This window comes from Harpegnathos saltator, unplaced genomic scaffold, assembly GCF_003227715.2.
Source record: "Harpegnathos saltator strain DR-91 unplaced genomic scaffold, Hsal_v8.6 scaffold594, whole genome shotgun sequence".
Lineage (NCBI taxonomy): Eukaryota > Metazoa > Arthropoda > Insecta > Hymenoptera > Formicidae > Harpegnathos > Harpegnathos saltator.
Genome location: NW_020230420.1, coordinates 326,443 through 343,984, shown reverse-complemented (window position 1 = coordinate 343,984; position 17,542 = coordinate 326,443). Strand labels below are relative to the sequence as shown.

Here is a 17,542-nt window from a genome sequence, read left to right as displayed (position 1 = left end):
CGGCAATGTTGTTGCCGTGTTGCGAGCGCAAATTGAACCGACTAAATATTTGACTGGAATGATTCCCGATCTGTCTCGCGCTAGTTTGTTATTTGTGTAACATTAATTACGTCATTAATTTCGCCGCGCGCTCGGCGTAATTATTATTAATCATATCTGGTCATCTACAAAACATATACAATTGAAAGTACACATCGGAAACGCCGCCATATACCGGCCTACGTTTCGTCCTTCGTTGATTTTTTTTCTATTGTTCTTTCGATATCTTCTTTTACATCGGTATCCTTTTACATTGCTCGCGAGCATTCGGACGGGACATTGACCTAGCGATGTGCCAGCCATGGGCTGGCAATCGGACTTCGATTTGCCCATGATAATGATCGAATGGCTCAATCTAGACTGATAACACTGACGGTGCATACCGGAAGACTCTGCGAGCCGCTGGCACTTGGCCTCCGGGCCATCTTGTAGCCGCGCATCCTGGACAGTTCATTATCAGTTTCCCGTCTTCGGGATTGTAGATAGCTATTCTCCTAATAACGTGTCCTGTAATCGAAAAACTTTGCGATTAATTATCCGAAGTATGTCACGTGGCGATGACACGTTGTCGGACGGTGATTGGTGTCCTATTAATCTCTCGTTAAATCTTCCATTAAAATTTAACGCGAAAATCGCTCGAGGTTATTAAATCGCGTGGTTTTTTATCGGACATTTGCTGTACCTCAAACTCGTTCAGGCCGTGCAGGCACAGAAGTCGCGATCATTGCAACTACAGAAAGTCCCAAAGTCGCACAATGGATGAGCAAGGTGAATGCTGTCGGGATAAGGAAACTATCGCTTTCATTTGCGAATTAAAATATTTTCGTTTTCCTTGCGTGCGTCCGTCGCGATCCTTTTCCTTTTTTTTCGCGAAAACCTGGTTTAATTGTTTCACCAGTACGTCGGAAAATAAGTAATGGAAAGAGATCAAGATATGTCCAGGAGGACGTTTATTCAAGTTGGGAGCGTAATCTCCCCCCTCTCTCTTTCTCTTGTCTTTTCCGATTATTTGTACAACCGCCGCTTCCTTCTTTTCATGGAGAGTAATTTTGCCTTATCGAGGATAAGACAGAAATTAATTAGCCTTTCTGACGTCGGCGAAATTATATAACGGAAAGAATTTCAGAGTGCAGAGATGCGCGCGCATATGAGGTCAGCGGTGCCAGACGACTTGCAATTACGGCCGATTATGTTCTCAAATCTTCGAACCTTAATATAAATTCTAGCAAAATATATGCTAGTGCCGCCGACTGGCGAGCGATGATAATCTTTTTATTGGGAATGGAATTACAGTGCACGTGAAGGTGTTGAAAGGACGATATTGATCAAATCGAGACTTTAATTCCTTCCACCTCATCGTTCTGTGTCCTCAGAAAATCCATTACTCGCCCCTTTCTCTCACGAATTCGCCCGGCGATTTATCCACCGGAGTCGATAAGCTCGGATATTCGCGTGGTTGGCAAAAGAAGGATTGGAGACTTGCGTTCCTTGTTGGCGTCGTTGTCGCTACAGCTGTGAGCCAGAAAATTTCAATGAGAAACCTTTTCGTATAATGAATCGAGCACCGTCAAGGCTGTACGCGTTCGCGTAAGCGTAATACACGTCCGGAGAGATAATTATTCTTAAATTCTTTTCCCCTTTTCTTTCAGCTGAAGCAGCTAAGCTTTGTCCATTTCGTAACGTAGCTTTTATATCGTTTTATAAAATAACGTTAGAGCGTTACAGCAACAACTGATCCAATATTGTTACTCGTTGTCTGATCTGTTATTTGATAGAAAATAAATAGCCTATATAGAGACATGGATGCAATTCCGTATCGGAACACTTCAGATATTCAGTTTCGCTCGTAACGCTCTCACGCAGATTGATTCGTCGATGACGCGAAATTGACATTATTTCGTATTGATTTTCCGAAAGGCGGACGCATGATTTTCGAAAATCATGCCAATTTGGCCGGGCGGACGTTATTGCGGATGTTACGTGAGTGTGAGTGGAAAAGTTCCTACGGCTAAGTACAAATTAGGTCGGACGGCGATGGTTTCCTGAAGCTCGTAGTCGCGGAAATATCGGATATGTCTCTAATGAATCTTTAAGCAGGCTTCTTTCGTGTCAGCCTCTGAAAGTAAGTGACAGCGATCTGGAAACCTTGCCAAGTTCTCAGAAGCGCGATCGATGATTATTGCGTTCTTCTCATAGACAGGTGTATGTAGTATATAATTAGCGGGCTCGCTTGTTATTGAGAAATAAGATGGTATCGTCGGGACACGTTATCTTTCTCTTCCTTCTGTCGTAAAAATCTCTTTAAAACGTCCGCTTTATGAAGCTTTTATCGAGGAAACCGGGTTCCTGGGAGGGAGAGAGAGAGGGGGGGAAGAGAGAGAGAGAGAGAGAGAGAGGAAAGGGGAGGAGGAAGTCTAACTTCCTCTGCGCGAGGGAATAATACTATTGCCCATAAAATTCAGACGTAATACGGCGAGCACGGGACGTGTCCGCGGCGAGACAGCAAAGTCATTTAATAATTCATATTTTATCATTCGGGCACGTCGTAAAATAGATAAATCCTGTATAAATCAAAAAGTCGCTTGAATAAGCAAGGGGGCCGGGGAAAGAGACAAAGCGACCTCCGCCGTCGCGGAGCACAAACCTCCGTTAAGCAAATTTAAAGTTTCAGCCAACTATTTATCGCACGACAAACAGCGCGCTGCTCGAGTGCCCTCTTGTCAATTTGTTCGTATTTTCATTACACGGGGCATCCCCTGCGAAAGCATTCCGGAACGCACTTTGTATGTGTGTTCGTCGACGATCTTCTATTGTGATATGAAACGCCAGCCGGCGAGGCAGCCACGTCGCGTCAAATTTCATTCGAGAAGCAACAAAGAAGAATAGTCACCTCGTTACATTTATTCCTTCTGCTAGAAAGACGGAGGAGGAACGAACGCTCGCAATTTATATGCCATCTATACCGCCTTCCGCCTCGCATCTGCGCGCGAGCTTCTTCCTCCTACATGTGGAAGCACTTAAGATCGTTTCGTGCTAACTATAACTCGCGGCTCCTAAATCGCGCGCGGCTGAATCCAGCCAGCGTAAATATATCTGCCGCTTAGCACGGGAAATACTTTTAGAATCGCACATCCACATCCGCGAGAATCCGCCGCCGCGTTAATAGCCAAAAAAACTGCGATACTAGCGCAATGAAATGCGAGGGATGCGGATCATCCCTCGTGCAATTTCGATCACGCGAAGCGAGCTTTGTGACCCATCGCGTTTCTGATTCGACTCTCGTCTCTCGCTTGTGTGTACCTCCCTCGCGCGTATTCTCTCGGCGATTCCGTTCTCGAGCTCTTTCGGGCGAAGCAATCGCTCGCCGGCGAAGGAAGAATTAGCGCCGGTGATTTCGCGCCGGCGATAAATCGCCGCGACCGATCGTTTTCGAAGGCAAACGGGATCTTTAACGGACGGTTCAAGGAATGTTTCTCGTCTGCGCTTTTTGCACGATTTTATTTCCTCTTTCTCTGTGTGCATTTCTTTCTCTCCTTTCATTTCTTTTTCTCTCCTTTTTTACATCCATATTCCACTACCCTACCTTCTTCACTGTACCATCGTGATGTAACTCCTGCGACAACGAGCACAACCGTCGTAATATTTCATGATAAAGCCGCGACAACGCGCCCGACAACGACTTTCTCCTCTCTCTCTCCTGCGAAGCTAATCTCGCGTCGCAAATTGGGCGCGACGAATTTTAGACGTCGCATTTCGAATGCATTTCGAATTGTCGCGGCGAGAAGCGAATAGATCGATAGTACCACCTACCCACCTACGCACCTATCCACCCACTCATCCATCCATCCATCCATCTATCCGTGTATTGGGTGTATTACATTTTTCTTCGCTTGACTTCGCCGTGCCACGGCTCAGTAAAGCCAAGGCACAAGAGGTGGGCGGCGGTTAATAATGACTAATGAGAAATCGGCGGAAATGACAAAATGAAATAATGATACGAGAAATGCCGGTGACGTGAGTACAATCGTCTGGAGGGTGGAACAGCAGGGGGGAGAGACCTGTGACATGTCGACCTGTGAAACGAGCGAAAACTCTCCGTTCGGTCGACTGTGTACTCTGACAAATAATCGGAGAAAGCAGGAGAAAGAGACAGAGAGAGAGAGAGAGAGAGAGAGCGAGCGAGAGGGAGACGATCGTTATCTGTCTCGCTATCGTGCGGGTAAAATTAAATTTGACCGCGCGCGCTCCAGTTTCCCTCCAGGTTCGCTTGCATCCGATTTCCGTTCCGGAGTGACACGCGAACAACTTGGTCCATCACTTTCTATCCTCAAGGTTAACGAGTCGAATCGATATCCATGGCAGCCCCGCGGCGTACGGATCTTCCTCACACGCTCCACGTCATACATGACTATATGCGATATTCTCTTCGTAACCCTCGTTGAGAGAGAGAGCGAGAGAGAGAGAGAGAGAGAGATTTACCCGAGGAACCGCCATCTAGCCAGTTCACCCCATCGCCTTCGGTGGGTGCCCTCGGTCCGTTATTACGCTCAAGCGAGAATACGCGAGGGATACGTGAAATCAACCGATCTCTGCCACTTGATTTGTCTTACGAAGGGCAGCCGGTCACCCCGGCTTCATGTCTGTCTTTCTCCCCCTCCCGCTCTCTGCCTCTTGCTGTAATACAAGCGAGCGAAGCGTTGAGAGCAAGAAGAAGCAAGAAACGAAGAAAGAAAGCGGAAACAAAAAACAGGACGCAGGTGGCAAACTCGCCGCCGGTGTAGAAACGATGCCGATTTAATCTGTTCAAACAGCAGGACCAGGGGAGGGAAGAAAGGTATCCTTTGTGCGTTTTCTGCTGTAGCTATCGGCATCGAAAATTCGTGCCAGTTCGTCGACTTTATCTAAAATCGATGCCGCCGGCACGCTGCTGAAAAAGAAGCTTCTTCGGGGCTGCGAGCAAGGTTAACGAGCTGAGCGATGAGCGCATGATATATACGACAGACGGCGATCGTGTTATCAGGGCGGCGTGAAAGTGGCGAGAGGTCGCGGCAAGGGAAGCGGGCGGCTCGGGGCTGCTTTCGTGGGAGAGAGAATATCGTCGCTTTACCCGACAGAACACTCGTCCTACTAAGTTTTAACCCCCTCTGAGGGACGAAGTGTTAACCGTCTAAAAACTCTCCTAATGGCGGATAGTCTTTACCCGCGCGCAATTGTTTTTACGCCGGCTGACACGTGACTAATGATTTTCAGTCTCGATACACAGCATGGAAAGCGATACCCGGCGAGTCCCAAGGGGTTGTCTCTCGCGATATTGTGAGGAAAGTGCGCGCAAATCGGTGGAACGAAACGCGGCCTCGGCATCCTCGAAGCGCGAGACACGAACGATGAACAAAGACAGATGCTTTAAATCTCGCGGTAACTTAGCGGGCAGGATCCCGACTTTAAATAAAGCGCGTCGGATTATCCGTGTCTTGGTTTCTCTTGAATAAGCCGTCTAGCAACGAGAAAGGAAGAGAGAGAGAGAGAGAGAGAGAGAGAGAGAGAGAGAGGGAGAGAGAGAGAGAGAGAGAGAGGGAGAGGGAGAAAGACGAATGCTAATATTTGTCGAAAACTTCGCCGGGGAACTTCTCTTAAGCCATCGCTTACATCTCGACAGCGAGTTACCGACGCTTTGGATAACCTAGTCGATAGTTTGCCCGTCGAATTGCGATCGGACGGACGGAATACATTAAGAAATGCGTACGGACGGAATGCATTAAGAAATGGGCGGATGGGTAATATCGATGACGGATGGATAGTGTCCGTGCTGACATTGTCCTCGCGTATCGCATACCGCACGCGCGCGCGATTCTCTCCTTCGGTGCAGCGAAAGAAAAAGAACGAAAGCAAAGAGATATCCATGCGCGAGTGAAAAGAGACTGAGGAGAACACACGTCTCTCGCTATCGGTGCTTTTAAGAGATTGTTCGAGCCTTCGTAGTCGCATCGTCGTTTTGTTTTCAACCGAACGACCGGCGAATAGAAGCACACACAGGCGCGAGGAATAATGAATCGTGCGGCCCCAATCCCGGACGCGCAGATCGAGAGAGTACAGGAAAGTACGGTAATACCGTCGCGATATAGCGGACGCGACAGGCTGGAAATATCGTGTAATATCCCTGACCATTAGCCGGCCGCGTACTATATTGTCCGGGCGCGAGCGGACGTACGCGTGTGCCCGTTATGCATCCGCGAGGAGGCTTAATTTCGCGGAGAATTCTACGACCGGAATCGTAAGCATGCTGGAGGTCGGCGCTTCCGGGCCACTCAAATTATGCGTCCGTATTGTATTGTCGGCGGGAGAGAGAGAGAGATAGATAGATAGATAGAGAGAGAGAGAGAGAGAGAGAGAGAGAGAGAGGGGGGGAGAGAGCGAGAGAGATCTCTTGACCCATTGTTCGCCGCTCTCGCGGCATCGCGGATTTCGAATCTCGCCGGTGTAGACAGAATTTCAGTGGGAACACTGCTGCGCACGTTCCCAGCAAGGTGGTCGAAATTCTTTGACGCGGACGCCGCGTCATCGATTATCGCGGCTCGTCGGGCGATCTCGCGATGGGCGAGCTGTGTCGGAAATAAAGGGAAGAAAAAAGAGCGAAAAAATTGGCCGGCGTCCTCTCGGCGTCCGAATTCGACGCACGTAAACCTCCATACACCACGCCACGTCGCAAATCTCGTTTCCCACCGGAGATTTCCGCGCGCGGTTTCGCTTTGTATCTTGGATTTCTGACGAATTCCGTGTTTATTCAAATTTCGGCTCGTGCCCGCGTCCGCGCTCGCGCGCACGCACAGCGAAGTCGTAAGCGCGAGAATGCGCTCGCCGCGCTCCTGTATTATTCGCAGTGCGATGCACAATGACCCGCTTAGTCGTTGCATTTTAATGATGCAATTCTCGCGCGTGTGTCGCGCTGTGAAAGTCGCACGAGTACGGGACGTGAAGCGATTTTCGATTTCTTCGACAACACGGATAGGCGCGAGTCTCTCGGCCCCGTCTCTCTCGCTCACTCTTTCTCTTCGTCGTGAATGGTTAACTCTGCTGGAATTGCATCGTGTCCGTAAACGGGCGCGTTCTCGCGCTCGGGCGCATCTTCTTGCGTGGAATAAATTTTAGAATTTCCACGAGAAGGCACGTCCCGTGAGAATAATGCTAAAGTAATTACGGCGGCATTTATTCTTGGTTTTGCGCGAGAGTCCCGCCCCCTCCCCCTCCTCCCTAATCCCTTAATTTTTCATTATTTAAACCAGCAGCCAGCCGAGCGACGTGAAGTAATTGCAAGCGCTGTAATTGCTAACACGTTAATGAAACTGCACGAGTTAAGTAGCGCCAGCCAAAAATGCTAATTTTTCATGTGTAATGTCACCCTTGTATCAGATAATATTAACGAGTGATACGTGACACACACCTTTCTTCACCCCTAAGCCTCGCTCACCATTGCGAGCCTAATACGGTCGGTAACGCGATATAAACGCGCTCGCGCCTGATTCTAGACGACTTCAATCCTTCGCGAGTCTCATGATGGAAAATATTAGTTAAGTCCGGTAATATCATTCTCTTCAAACAGAGCTCAGCTTGATATCCGGTCTCTTCGTTCCTACGCGCATCTTTCCGCCAATTTCACGAGAGGGAGAGAGAGAGAGAGAGAGAGAGAGAGAGAGAGAGAGAGAGAGAGAGAGAGAGAGAGAGAGAGAGAGAGAGAGAGAGAGAGAGAGAGAGAGAGAGAGAGAGAGGGAGAAAAAGAGAGTCTACCCTCATTAATAATTCATTGACTTTTTGCCAACGATGTAGAATGCTGAATATCGTCGGCCATGTTGCCGCAAGATTCACGACTAACGGCTGCTCTCATGTTTCGTATCTTAGACGGAGAGACGATTGTCGTATCCGGCAGGCATATAAACCACGACATCGGGCAACCCGATGTTTGCTCTGCTCCGCGTTCCCGCGACGGGAACTTGTGGAAGCCCTTAGCGGCATTAAACTTCGGCGCCGACGAGGGACTTAAGCGATTCTTTATTTTCGGGTTCCGCTAACTCTTCACTCGACCGCCGGTGGGACGCAGCTTCCACGGGAACTTCCACTTGTGCGACGGCAAAATAAAACCACCGGCTTTCGCTCTCGTCCGCTCTCTTTCTTTCTCTCTTTCTTTCTTTCTTGCGCTTTCCGGGACGTGAACGATGCTCCAACAAGACGCTGCAAAAAACTGGTTGAATATGCAATTCACTACTTTTATTTTCGCCACGTTATCGGAACTCCGTTGAGGTGCTGAGGAAATGCATGCGAATTTAAGGCCACTGGCCGATGATTACACCGTAAGCGGATTTCACGCGTCGAGAGAATCGCGGAACCGCTGCGTCGCTCGCGCATATTCGCGGTTAGTGCTCGATTTTCTTATCGCAACTACGACTTATTCATATTACCTCCGCGCTGCGAGGATCTTATTGCTCGCGTGGAAGCAGATGTGATTTTTGTAAGATGCGTCTACGTGTACCCGCAAAAGGCGAGCTCGGAGCTGTTGTTGCAAAGTAAATAAATATGTCGCGCAGACTCTAGACTCTCATCTGCAGACTCTAGGCGAAATCTTAGTCAATTTCCGAAGGAAATTGAATTTTTCAAGCGATTGTTTCCTTTGATCTGTCATTTTCCTTGCTATTTGCTTTCTTTCGCAATACCCATTGTTTATTTCGATTTTACTGTTAATAACTGTTGTTTATTTCTATCGTATTATCGCGAAAATAATGCATTTTGACGAGGAGAAAAGTCACCAGACGATTTTTGCATATTCAAGCAGTGTAAAGTTACTTGAAGATATCGCTTAAGAGAGATTTAGAGAGCAATGGCAATGCTTGTAGTGTCCAGAATCTCTAGAAAAAGAAAAGAAAAAAAAAAAGGGAGCCACATTGTGGCGCTTTTTCCAATATTGAGATGTCACGCAATAAACGATGGCTGAAAAAACGATCGGGTGTGCTAAAAGAGCTAATGCCGTATTGGAAATCTATAAGGTCTGGCCCGGTGCATTTAACGTGGTCGTGATTGATTGCAATTAAATATTGAGACCAAGACAGGTGCGTCGATTTTCAGGACGCGATGCATAATGCACGGAGAGACGTGTATCGAGCACGTGCCAGAAACCTGCAACATCCATTCTCTTAAAGAGGCACATTTGTGTCTGCGCGTGTGTGCGCGTGTGATTGCGCGAGTGTATGCGTATATAATTCTATAAATTTATATCATATTAACGGGTAGATTTATGAATCTACACCCCGAGGAACGCGAGAAAGCTGATTTAGAAAACGCTACGAGAAGCGTTTAAAATCTTCCCCCTGGTTCTCCCGGGTTTTTGCCAAACGATAAATTTCATTTTATACGTCCGGCAGTTTCGCTCGGTATAGACTTGTTTAATTGATTCGCGTTTGATCCGGTTCAAAGTGACACAAAGTAAATGATCGGTACACGCGGCCTCCACGTTAAGCCAGTTCGCGTTACGTAGGAAATATTCGGCTTCGCACATTATGTCATTCCGACGGTAAACAGGAAACGTTAAATAGCGGGCGTATCTGCCCGCTGAATCGCGCGCGGCGAATAATCCGATGATTAAACTCAGCTGCATATATCACGCACGGCGTATACCTAATCTTGATTTGGTTCGCCGGTTCAGTCGTGCCGCTGAAGAGTCCAAAGTGGGCCCGAATTGTTTGGTCTACTGCTGCAGGTGTTGCATTTCCGCATTCTATTATCTCGCACGCGTACCAACACCTGCGATAACACACTCGTTCTCGTAGCGGTTGTTGCTTTTGCATTTCCATTTGATCCACTTGTTTATCACGATACGGCCGCGAAAACTCTCGCGAGGAAAAGAGAGATGAAAAGAGAGAGAGGCCGAGATAGACAAAGAGAGTAAGTAAGCAGCACGAGATGCGCGAGAGACAGACGTCTGATCGCGATTTTGTATAAGTGCGAGAGGCGCTCAGTTTTATAATTCAATACCAGTTTCGCGAACGAAGTTAGCAAGTCGCACAGTCGAGCTACGTTGCGAGCTAGGGAGTTGCTGAAGTCTAGGAGCTGTCGGAGGATGAATGGAAATTTCGCAGGAAGTTTTCATGCCGATTTGCCCCGGCGTTACGGCAGAACGACGACGGCGAGTCACGCCGGTTAATAATAAAATCTGCGATAAATAAGCGAAAATAAATCCAGCGCTCCGCTCTGCAATATTTCAAGGAAACACGAGGATATCGTTCTTACAGACGATGGGCGAAGGGCTTCATGGCCGACGATACCGCGAATACAAGCGGCATAATATATCAAGTCACGCGAGAGCAAAACAAAAAAGAGCTCGCAGGAGGGTGAGAGAGGGAGGGGGGGGGGGAGCAGGAGAAAGAGAAGGCAGCGGCGCGAAAAATGGCGAAACAAGAAAAGATAGCTTATCTCCGTGATGAAAAATAGAAATAAAAGCGCCGGCCGATTACCACACGGCGCGTGTTCGCATTCGGGCGCCTTCCTCGCTCTTCAGGTGCGCGCACGCTGAAATACGGGATAACGTGATTTGCGAGCACGGTGCATCGGCGTATTGGCGAAGGGGGGGGAGGTCTCGTTCGCCGGGATCTAAACAGCGGAGATTCACGCGTGCAATTAAGCAATGTCTCGCGACACTGTTAACACAGTCAATTTCCTACTCGGAACACGCGCGCCGATACATTTGGCAAGGAGCAAGGAAAAAACACGTAGGTGGACAAGGGGAAGCGGAGGAGGGACCGGAGAAGAACGATCGCGGGAGAGAAGCATCGGCGCGCGACATTCCCCGCTGATGTTCCTCCGGATTACTACCCACTATGTGCGGATATCAGCGAGGAACGCGCAACGACAACGCAGTTAACGTTGCGTTAACGATAAAAAGGAGACTTTAATTTTTAATTTAATGCAAGTGACGTTATACCCCGGCGTTATGTCCCCGGCGCTGTGCGCAATTATTTTTACACGCGCATCCACACACACACACACACGTATGTGATGACGATTTTTGCATCGTCCACGCCCGCGAGCGACACGCGAGGTCGCCGTTGAAATTAGGAGTCTGGAATTTTTGTACATTTTCTCGCGCACGACTGCACGTCTGTGTGTCTGTGTCGCCGCCTTTGTATCCCGTCGTCACGCAATTTCGGCGATTGTTTGCGAACGCAGCACCGGTTTAGTTGATGAAATCGCTTATGAACGCACCGTGCGTGCGTCGCGACATGCGTCAATTAGAAACGTTTATTCACCGTCTGCGCGGCGGTTAACGTGCGATTTACACCGGGACAGCATTTGCTCACGTGTGCAAACTAGTGTAGTAAGTGATTAATCGGACATTCAAGTGTATAGCTCGAGGTGCGGGAAGACGAAACGACGCGTATAATCGTTACTGGCGTTCATTTAAATGCATGAGACACCTCGGCACAGATCGCCGCTCGCAAAAACGCGAAAACGTTATATCGAGGCAATTTGCGAAGCTCCGATCACAGCGCGAGATTGATCTTTCGGGCTCTCTTCGTATCAGAGCAAGGGATGAACAATTTCCTTTCACACGAGATCATGCGCCACGCCGTCACGCGAAGTGATTCGCGCGGCAGGGAGGATCACGCGCGCGCGTTTCCATTCGAGAAGATGACACGCGGAGCGTGACGGGTTTCCTCTCGCGGTTGCCTTTTGCCGCTCGGGACTTTAAAGCTCGACGCGGAAACGCCCTTTAAACAGCTCGTATTAGCGGACACCGGGCGCATCTCGCGCACGGAAAACTCATAAATTGGATTATCCGCGCGTCCACGCGCCAGTTATTCCCAACAAGAGGGATACGCGATATGCCGCATCGTTAGAAACGAGCCATTGTCAGCGCTTTCAGACCGGTTGTATCGTTCCATCGTGCTCCGTGACGTAAGCTCTTGCTCATTGTGTGTCCCAGGCCGTTGTTGACACAGTGGGACTTGAACGAATGAAGCGCAAAGTCCAGCGACAGGGAGAGAGAGACAGAGAGAGAGGAAGAGAGAGAGAGAGAGAGAGAGAGAAAGAGAGGCGGAATGCGCGCCGGTGAAGCTGCGATTTGTGCCAACAAATGGCGTTCATCGCGCCAAACGTCGCTGAATCTTTCGTCGCTTTAGTTCGCGCCGATAGTCTCGCGAAATATTTTCGCATTTTTTTCGCCGAGCGGGAGAATCACTTCACCGGCTCAATAGTCGACATTGGCCCGGATTGGCTCTGGTTGAACTTACCGTGCATCTGATAAAACGCCGTGATACCAACGCGGTCCGCGTCGTCGAAAGAGACCGGTCCCTGTGAACACAATGAGAACAAATGTAGAACGCAGACTGGCCGTCCGCTTGCTGGAATCGCGTCGTGAAATATAAAAGGCAATTAGAGTTTCATTATTATTAAACGCGTACACCATCTCCGACCGCGAGTTTACTTAACGTTAATCAAATTAATGACGCCGCTATATGGTCGCCTTCGCGCGTTTGCGAAGAGAGCTGGACATTACGAAGACGACCTTCCTTGCCCCCGTCGGAGACGACGAAGAGGCTGCAGTCAATCATCGTTCGTGTAATGACTCGACTTTAAACTTACCTCGCTAAAATCGCTCTGTCTCTTTGATCGCGCGAACCTCGCGGCAATCGTTAGTGCCCCGATGAAAGAGAAAGAGAGAAAGAGAGTTTCAAGGAAAAATTCGACTTTGAAAAACTCAACCGTCAATCAGCGAATCCGCGAAGGAAAAGGCTACGAAGGTAGTCTGCTGGGGGATCGTCGGCTCTATGCGAGGGGGTCGATCGTACTTTCACTTTGTGGCTTTCCGCCACGTCGTGCGTAATAAACGAGCGCTCTCTCTCTCTCTCTCTCTCTCTCTCTCTCTCTCTATCTCTCTCTCTCTCTCTCTCTCTCTCTCTCTCTCTCTCTCTCTCTCTCTCTCTCTCTGTCTCTCTCACGGTGCTTTACTTATCTTTCGACTGTGTCCCGACTAACCGAAACTCCGATAAAGTGCAGCAGCTTAAGCTGCTCCAGCAAACGGTAGGTCAGGTCCTTTCTCGTGTGCGTGTACCGCGCCATGCTCTCGTTCTGTCGGTTCAGAAGGACCTCGGTCCTGGCGAGGGCGAGTGCCATGGCCCACACGGCGTCGTATGTTTGCCCCGCGAATTTCGAATGCGCGACGCCTCTATTAGCCAGCTCCGAAGCGAATTTCGCGCTCGTCTGCAAAATGAACGAAGGGGACGGTGAGGTGGACGGAGACCAACCGGCTGGACATAGCCTCGCGAAAAACGTGCACTCGCGAATCTCGTTGTATAATTAAAAGAAATTGAGGCGGAGAACGCGCGCGGTGGCGTTTGAATCGACGCGACGGGAGAGCGAACACTAATTTAATTTGTCGTTCGTACCAACGAGATATATGCGCGCGCGCGTGCGAGTGTTCTGTTTGCTTGGAAAAAAGAGAAAGGCACGACGCACACGCGCGAGCGCGTGTGCGCGTATGCGTGTGGGAAAAAGAGAAGTTTTATTTCTCGTTAATGTATGACATCTCATCGCCCATGTGTTAAGACAATTAAAATGTTCATGCGAAACAAACTGTGGTCTTTGATAATGTCATCTCGGTCTGAATTGATAAAGCGCGAAGCGACGATGACGTCGCGGCTCTCGGTAATATCGGTCGATATTAATTTGCGCGATGGTGACAAAGGTACACGCGGACGAAAGTTTTTTCTTCTCTCTTTCTAGAAAATATCAGCATTCGTGCAGTGAGAAATTATTGTGTTACCTTGTGTCCGGATGAGGTGTATCATTCAAAATAATTGAAGATTATATGGAAAACCAGAATATACATTATTTTCATGCCGTACAGTCGGAGAGACATCCGAGAAAACTATTATAATTAATTAATAGTAATGCTTTAGATAATAATAAATCGATTAATTTATGATTAACATATGATAGTAATATGATAGTAATATACAAATTTGTACTCTGGTAAATCGATCCCAGTTACGCGATACGGTATATTATTTAGTAGAAAATTTTCCCCGAGTGCGGTACGCACTCTTGTTTCTCGATCTTGCCACGATGCCACGATTTAATCAAGTGACTCGCATCTTATTAGAGATTAACACGCAATTAACACGCTCGAGTCTGCATCTCGCGCCAAGTTTGTTAAGCGCGAGTCGAAATTATTCGGTGTACCACTCCTGATACTCGCCGAGGCGTCGCACACTGTGCACACTCGCATTTATAATTTTCCATTATGGACCGGAACTTCGGGGAGTGTGCGCTGAAGGGGAAAATTGTATCGTCGAATCTTTCCCCTTTGTCGTTCGGGATACTTGGAATAGTCTTCCGGCGGTTTGACTGGCGGAACGCGAGAAAACATTGGATCCCGCCGGTATCAACAGTCGAAAAATCCGTGCGTCACTTTGCAGGGAATCTCAAATTCGCTCTTCTGCACACGTCCGCGCTAATTAATACCTCGATATCGCGCCATAATTTATGAACAATTAGGACGCTTCACTCGAATACGGGAGGATTTTCAGTCCCTGGCCCATCCCTCCCTGGGTGAATAGCGTCATTAGTAGCAGTTTATTTTTTAACCTCGTTAATGGATACTTTTTCTTTTTTTACTCTAACGTCAGTTACCAAAAAGTCAGCTGCGCTCCCTCTATTCGCGCGCTCGCGTTTATTAATAGCGTCATAAAAGTTGCCGTATCAAATGTCCTTGTATTTTTATCACCGCGGATGGCACGAGAAATTACACGGATACGTGGCGGCGTGAAATTATTCATGACGATATCAGGAGAGAAAGAGAGACAGAGAGGAAGCGTGTATCCCGCGACGTGCTCCAGGCGACAGATCTATATTGGAAACGTATTCTGGAAGATGTCGGTCGGACGTGAAAAGTACGACATACACAATTCGCGCGCACGCTCGCGCCACGGCGCGACCTGCAGGAGGCGTCGTCTATTTTCGCGACGCTGTTATTTCCGAGAGTGCTCGAAAATCGACGGCAACTTTGACGCGAGTGTCGATTATGGCGGCTCGTCATTAGACTGATTACCCGGCTATAGAAAGCTCAACGTGTGAAAGGCCGTGCTCGCGCGTCCGACCTGCGTCTCTCTCTCTCTCTCTCTCTCTCTCTCTCTCTCTCTCTCTCTCTCTCTCTCCCTCTCTTTCTCTCTACTTTGACGTTTGCCATACGGGCCTTTAATGGAACAGAATGGAAGGTGAGCTCGCGTCTATATAACGCGCCGTGGGACCTCGCAGCTTTCTTCTCGCTGCATACTCTAATTTCCGCTCGCGGGACTTCATTTATTACGCGTTAGGTTGCTGCAGTAACGGCAACGACGGCGACGTCGACGACAACGACGACGATGACGACGGGGATGGCAGCAACGATGGCGGCAGCAACGGGGGCGGCAGCGGCAAGGGGGTTATTATTGCAACAGCCCCGCGATTAAGCTTCCGCATCTTCGCTTCCGTTTATGAGACGCAGAATTTTACAATTACCGCTGTCGTTAGCAGTAATGGCCAGAACGACCATCAATTCCTCCCCTCCCCTCTTCTTTGCTATTTTTTACCTTTCCTCCTTTCTTCCTTTTTTTTTTATTCATCGAGCACGTGGTCCGCGAGCTTCATTGAAACGGTGTAAACAGAGAGAGAGCGGGAAGTTAATAAAGCGTTAAATGCAATTTTTGCGCGATGAGTATCGACTCCAGATCAAAGGGCACGTATAGATCAAAGAAATCGCGAGGAACTCGGCGGGCTCTCCACGTGCTGCTTGTGTCGTTTAAATTGCTTTACTTGCCACGCATGACATGATTAATTCATAACCCCCTGGTCTTCCTTTCTCCTCTCCGTTGAATCGGGCACTTTCGGCTGCGCACTTTTTACAGGTTTTTCACGCTCTCGGTGCGCGACGCGCAATTCCGCCAACAGCGAAGAAACAACGTACCAATCCCGACGCGCTGATCTCATCCCCGACGATCGTGGCGTGGCTCTTCACGATGATTAAACCGTCCAAAGTTTGCGATAGTTGAGACGGTGAGCACTCTCCCATACCGGCGTACCACCAATCTCCCGTCATCTCCGACAAGTCGATCGTATCGCTCGGCAGGATCCACGCGTAATCGCCGCCGTGCATGCCGAGCTTCCAAGCCTGTGGCGAAAGAAAGACAATTTGTAGTTCGTGATTTGGTTGTTTGAACCGCGCAATTCGTCGTTGAGCTCGTCGTTTAGCTTGACACACGAAACACACACCGGAATCTTGGCAACCGCGAGCATTGTCACCGTGCATTTAATTTCCGAGCGGGCTTACGGTTTAAAATAGAAAAAATCTCAGAGAAAAATCTTCGAAGGAGAAAGTGAAGTTTTACTCGTAACCATTCACGGGGCTCAGATAGAACATCGAAATATGAAAGAAATAGTTTTGAAAACGAAGTACAGGGTGAACTCGACTTAAACTGTTACCCCACCCTGGCCCTCGATTACAGCGTACTTAATCGCCCTTACAGGTGATTATAGTCGCGTCCCTCGGGAGAAATTAATCGATTGCATATCGTTGCATAAAACCGCATAAAATCGCGCCACGGGAAGAACGACAGCTGGGACACTCTCCGAGTATAATTTCACAACGACGACCTACTTCGTCCGCCAACTTGACCAGTAAAGCGAGGAAACGATCTAAAATGCCTTAGGCAGATATTACAATGCGCAAAGTACATCCGGCAAAGCCGTGAAAGCTGGGTAAGCGGAAAGACGGAGCACGGAAGGAAAGGAAAGGTAGCGAGAAGATGGAGGGGACACATGACGGAGATATATTTTACAAAGACGTCCCGGAGGGTCCGCGAACAACCCTCTTCCTGGCGTCATTTCTCATTACACGGAACATCCAGATTCATTACGCGATCGTCATAAATATCTTCCGGTAGCGACGCTACAATCGCACCGACCTTTCCGAAGAGAAGAGTTCGCGACTCTAAAGGTCCGTTTGAGGACGGTCACCGGACTTTATGATTCCCTTAGCTACCGTATCTCGGCAAATCGAACGAGGAACCTGATGCGTTGTAAAACGATCGTACTTCTCTCTCTCTCTCTCTCTCTCTCTCTCTCTCCTTCGCCTCGCGTCTTTCTCAATTACCTTGGCGAACCGTCCAGCCACATTGATCGCGACAATGCCGTTATTATCTGCGCAGCGTTGCTCCTTTGCGTTTTGTCCGTCAACGCACGAACTGTGGCACGTTTCTTCTTATTTTTTTCCTTTACAATGCACGTTCCTAATTAATTGCAATTGAGCCGTTTAGATGTGCGGGTCTTGTAATATGTACGCTTTGTGTGATAATAATCTCAGAAGTCACACGACGACCCACTCGGAAGAAATGTCACGAAAGTGCGTGTCAACATTGAGGAACATATTAACAGTTCTTAAAAGAGTCTATCAGAGGAAATGTCGGGAATATCGGGCACGCATCTC

The 17,542-nt window shown here is 48.6% G+C and overlaps 1 protein-coding gene across 2 annotated transcripts in view; it reads right to left on the bottom strand.

Annotated features, from left to right (window-relative positions):
* Positions 1 to 17,542, bottom strand: part of GABA-B-R3 (gamma-aminobutyric acid type B receptor subunit 3) — a 66,365-nt gene that overhangs the window by 10,641 nt on the left and 38,182 nt on the right. For both annotated transcript variants that reach the window (XM_025304167.1, XM_011150153.3), the window contains exons 6-9: positions 16,025 to 16,228; positions 13,057 to 13,281; positions 12,312 to 12,372; positions 423 to 546 (exon numbers count right to left, since the gene is read on the bottom strand). In XM_025304167.1, coding sequence (XP_025159952.1) covers positions 423 to 546; positions 12,312 to 12,372; positions 13,057 to 13,281; positions 16,025 to 16,228 — 614 coding nt within the window. The remainder of the gene's footprint in view (positions 1 to 422; positions 547 to 12,311; positions 12,373 to 13,056; positions 13,282 to 16,024; positions 16,229 to 17,542) is intronic.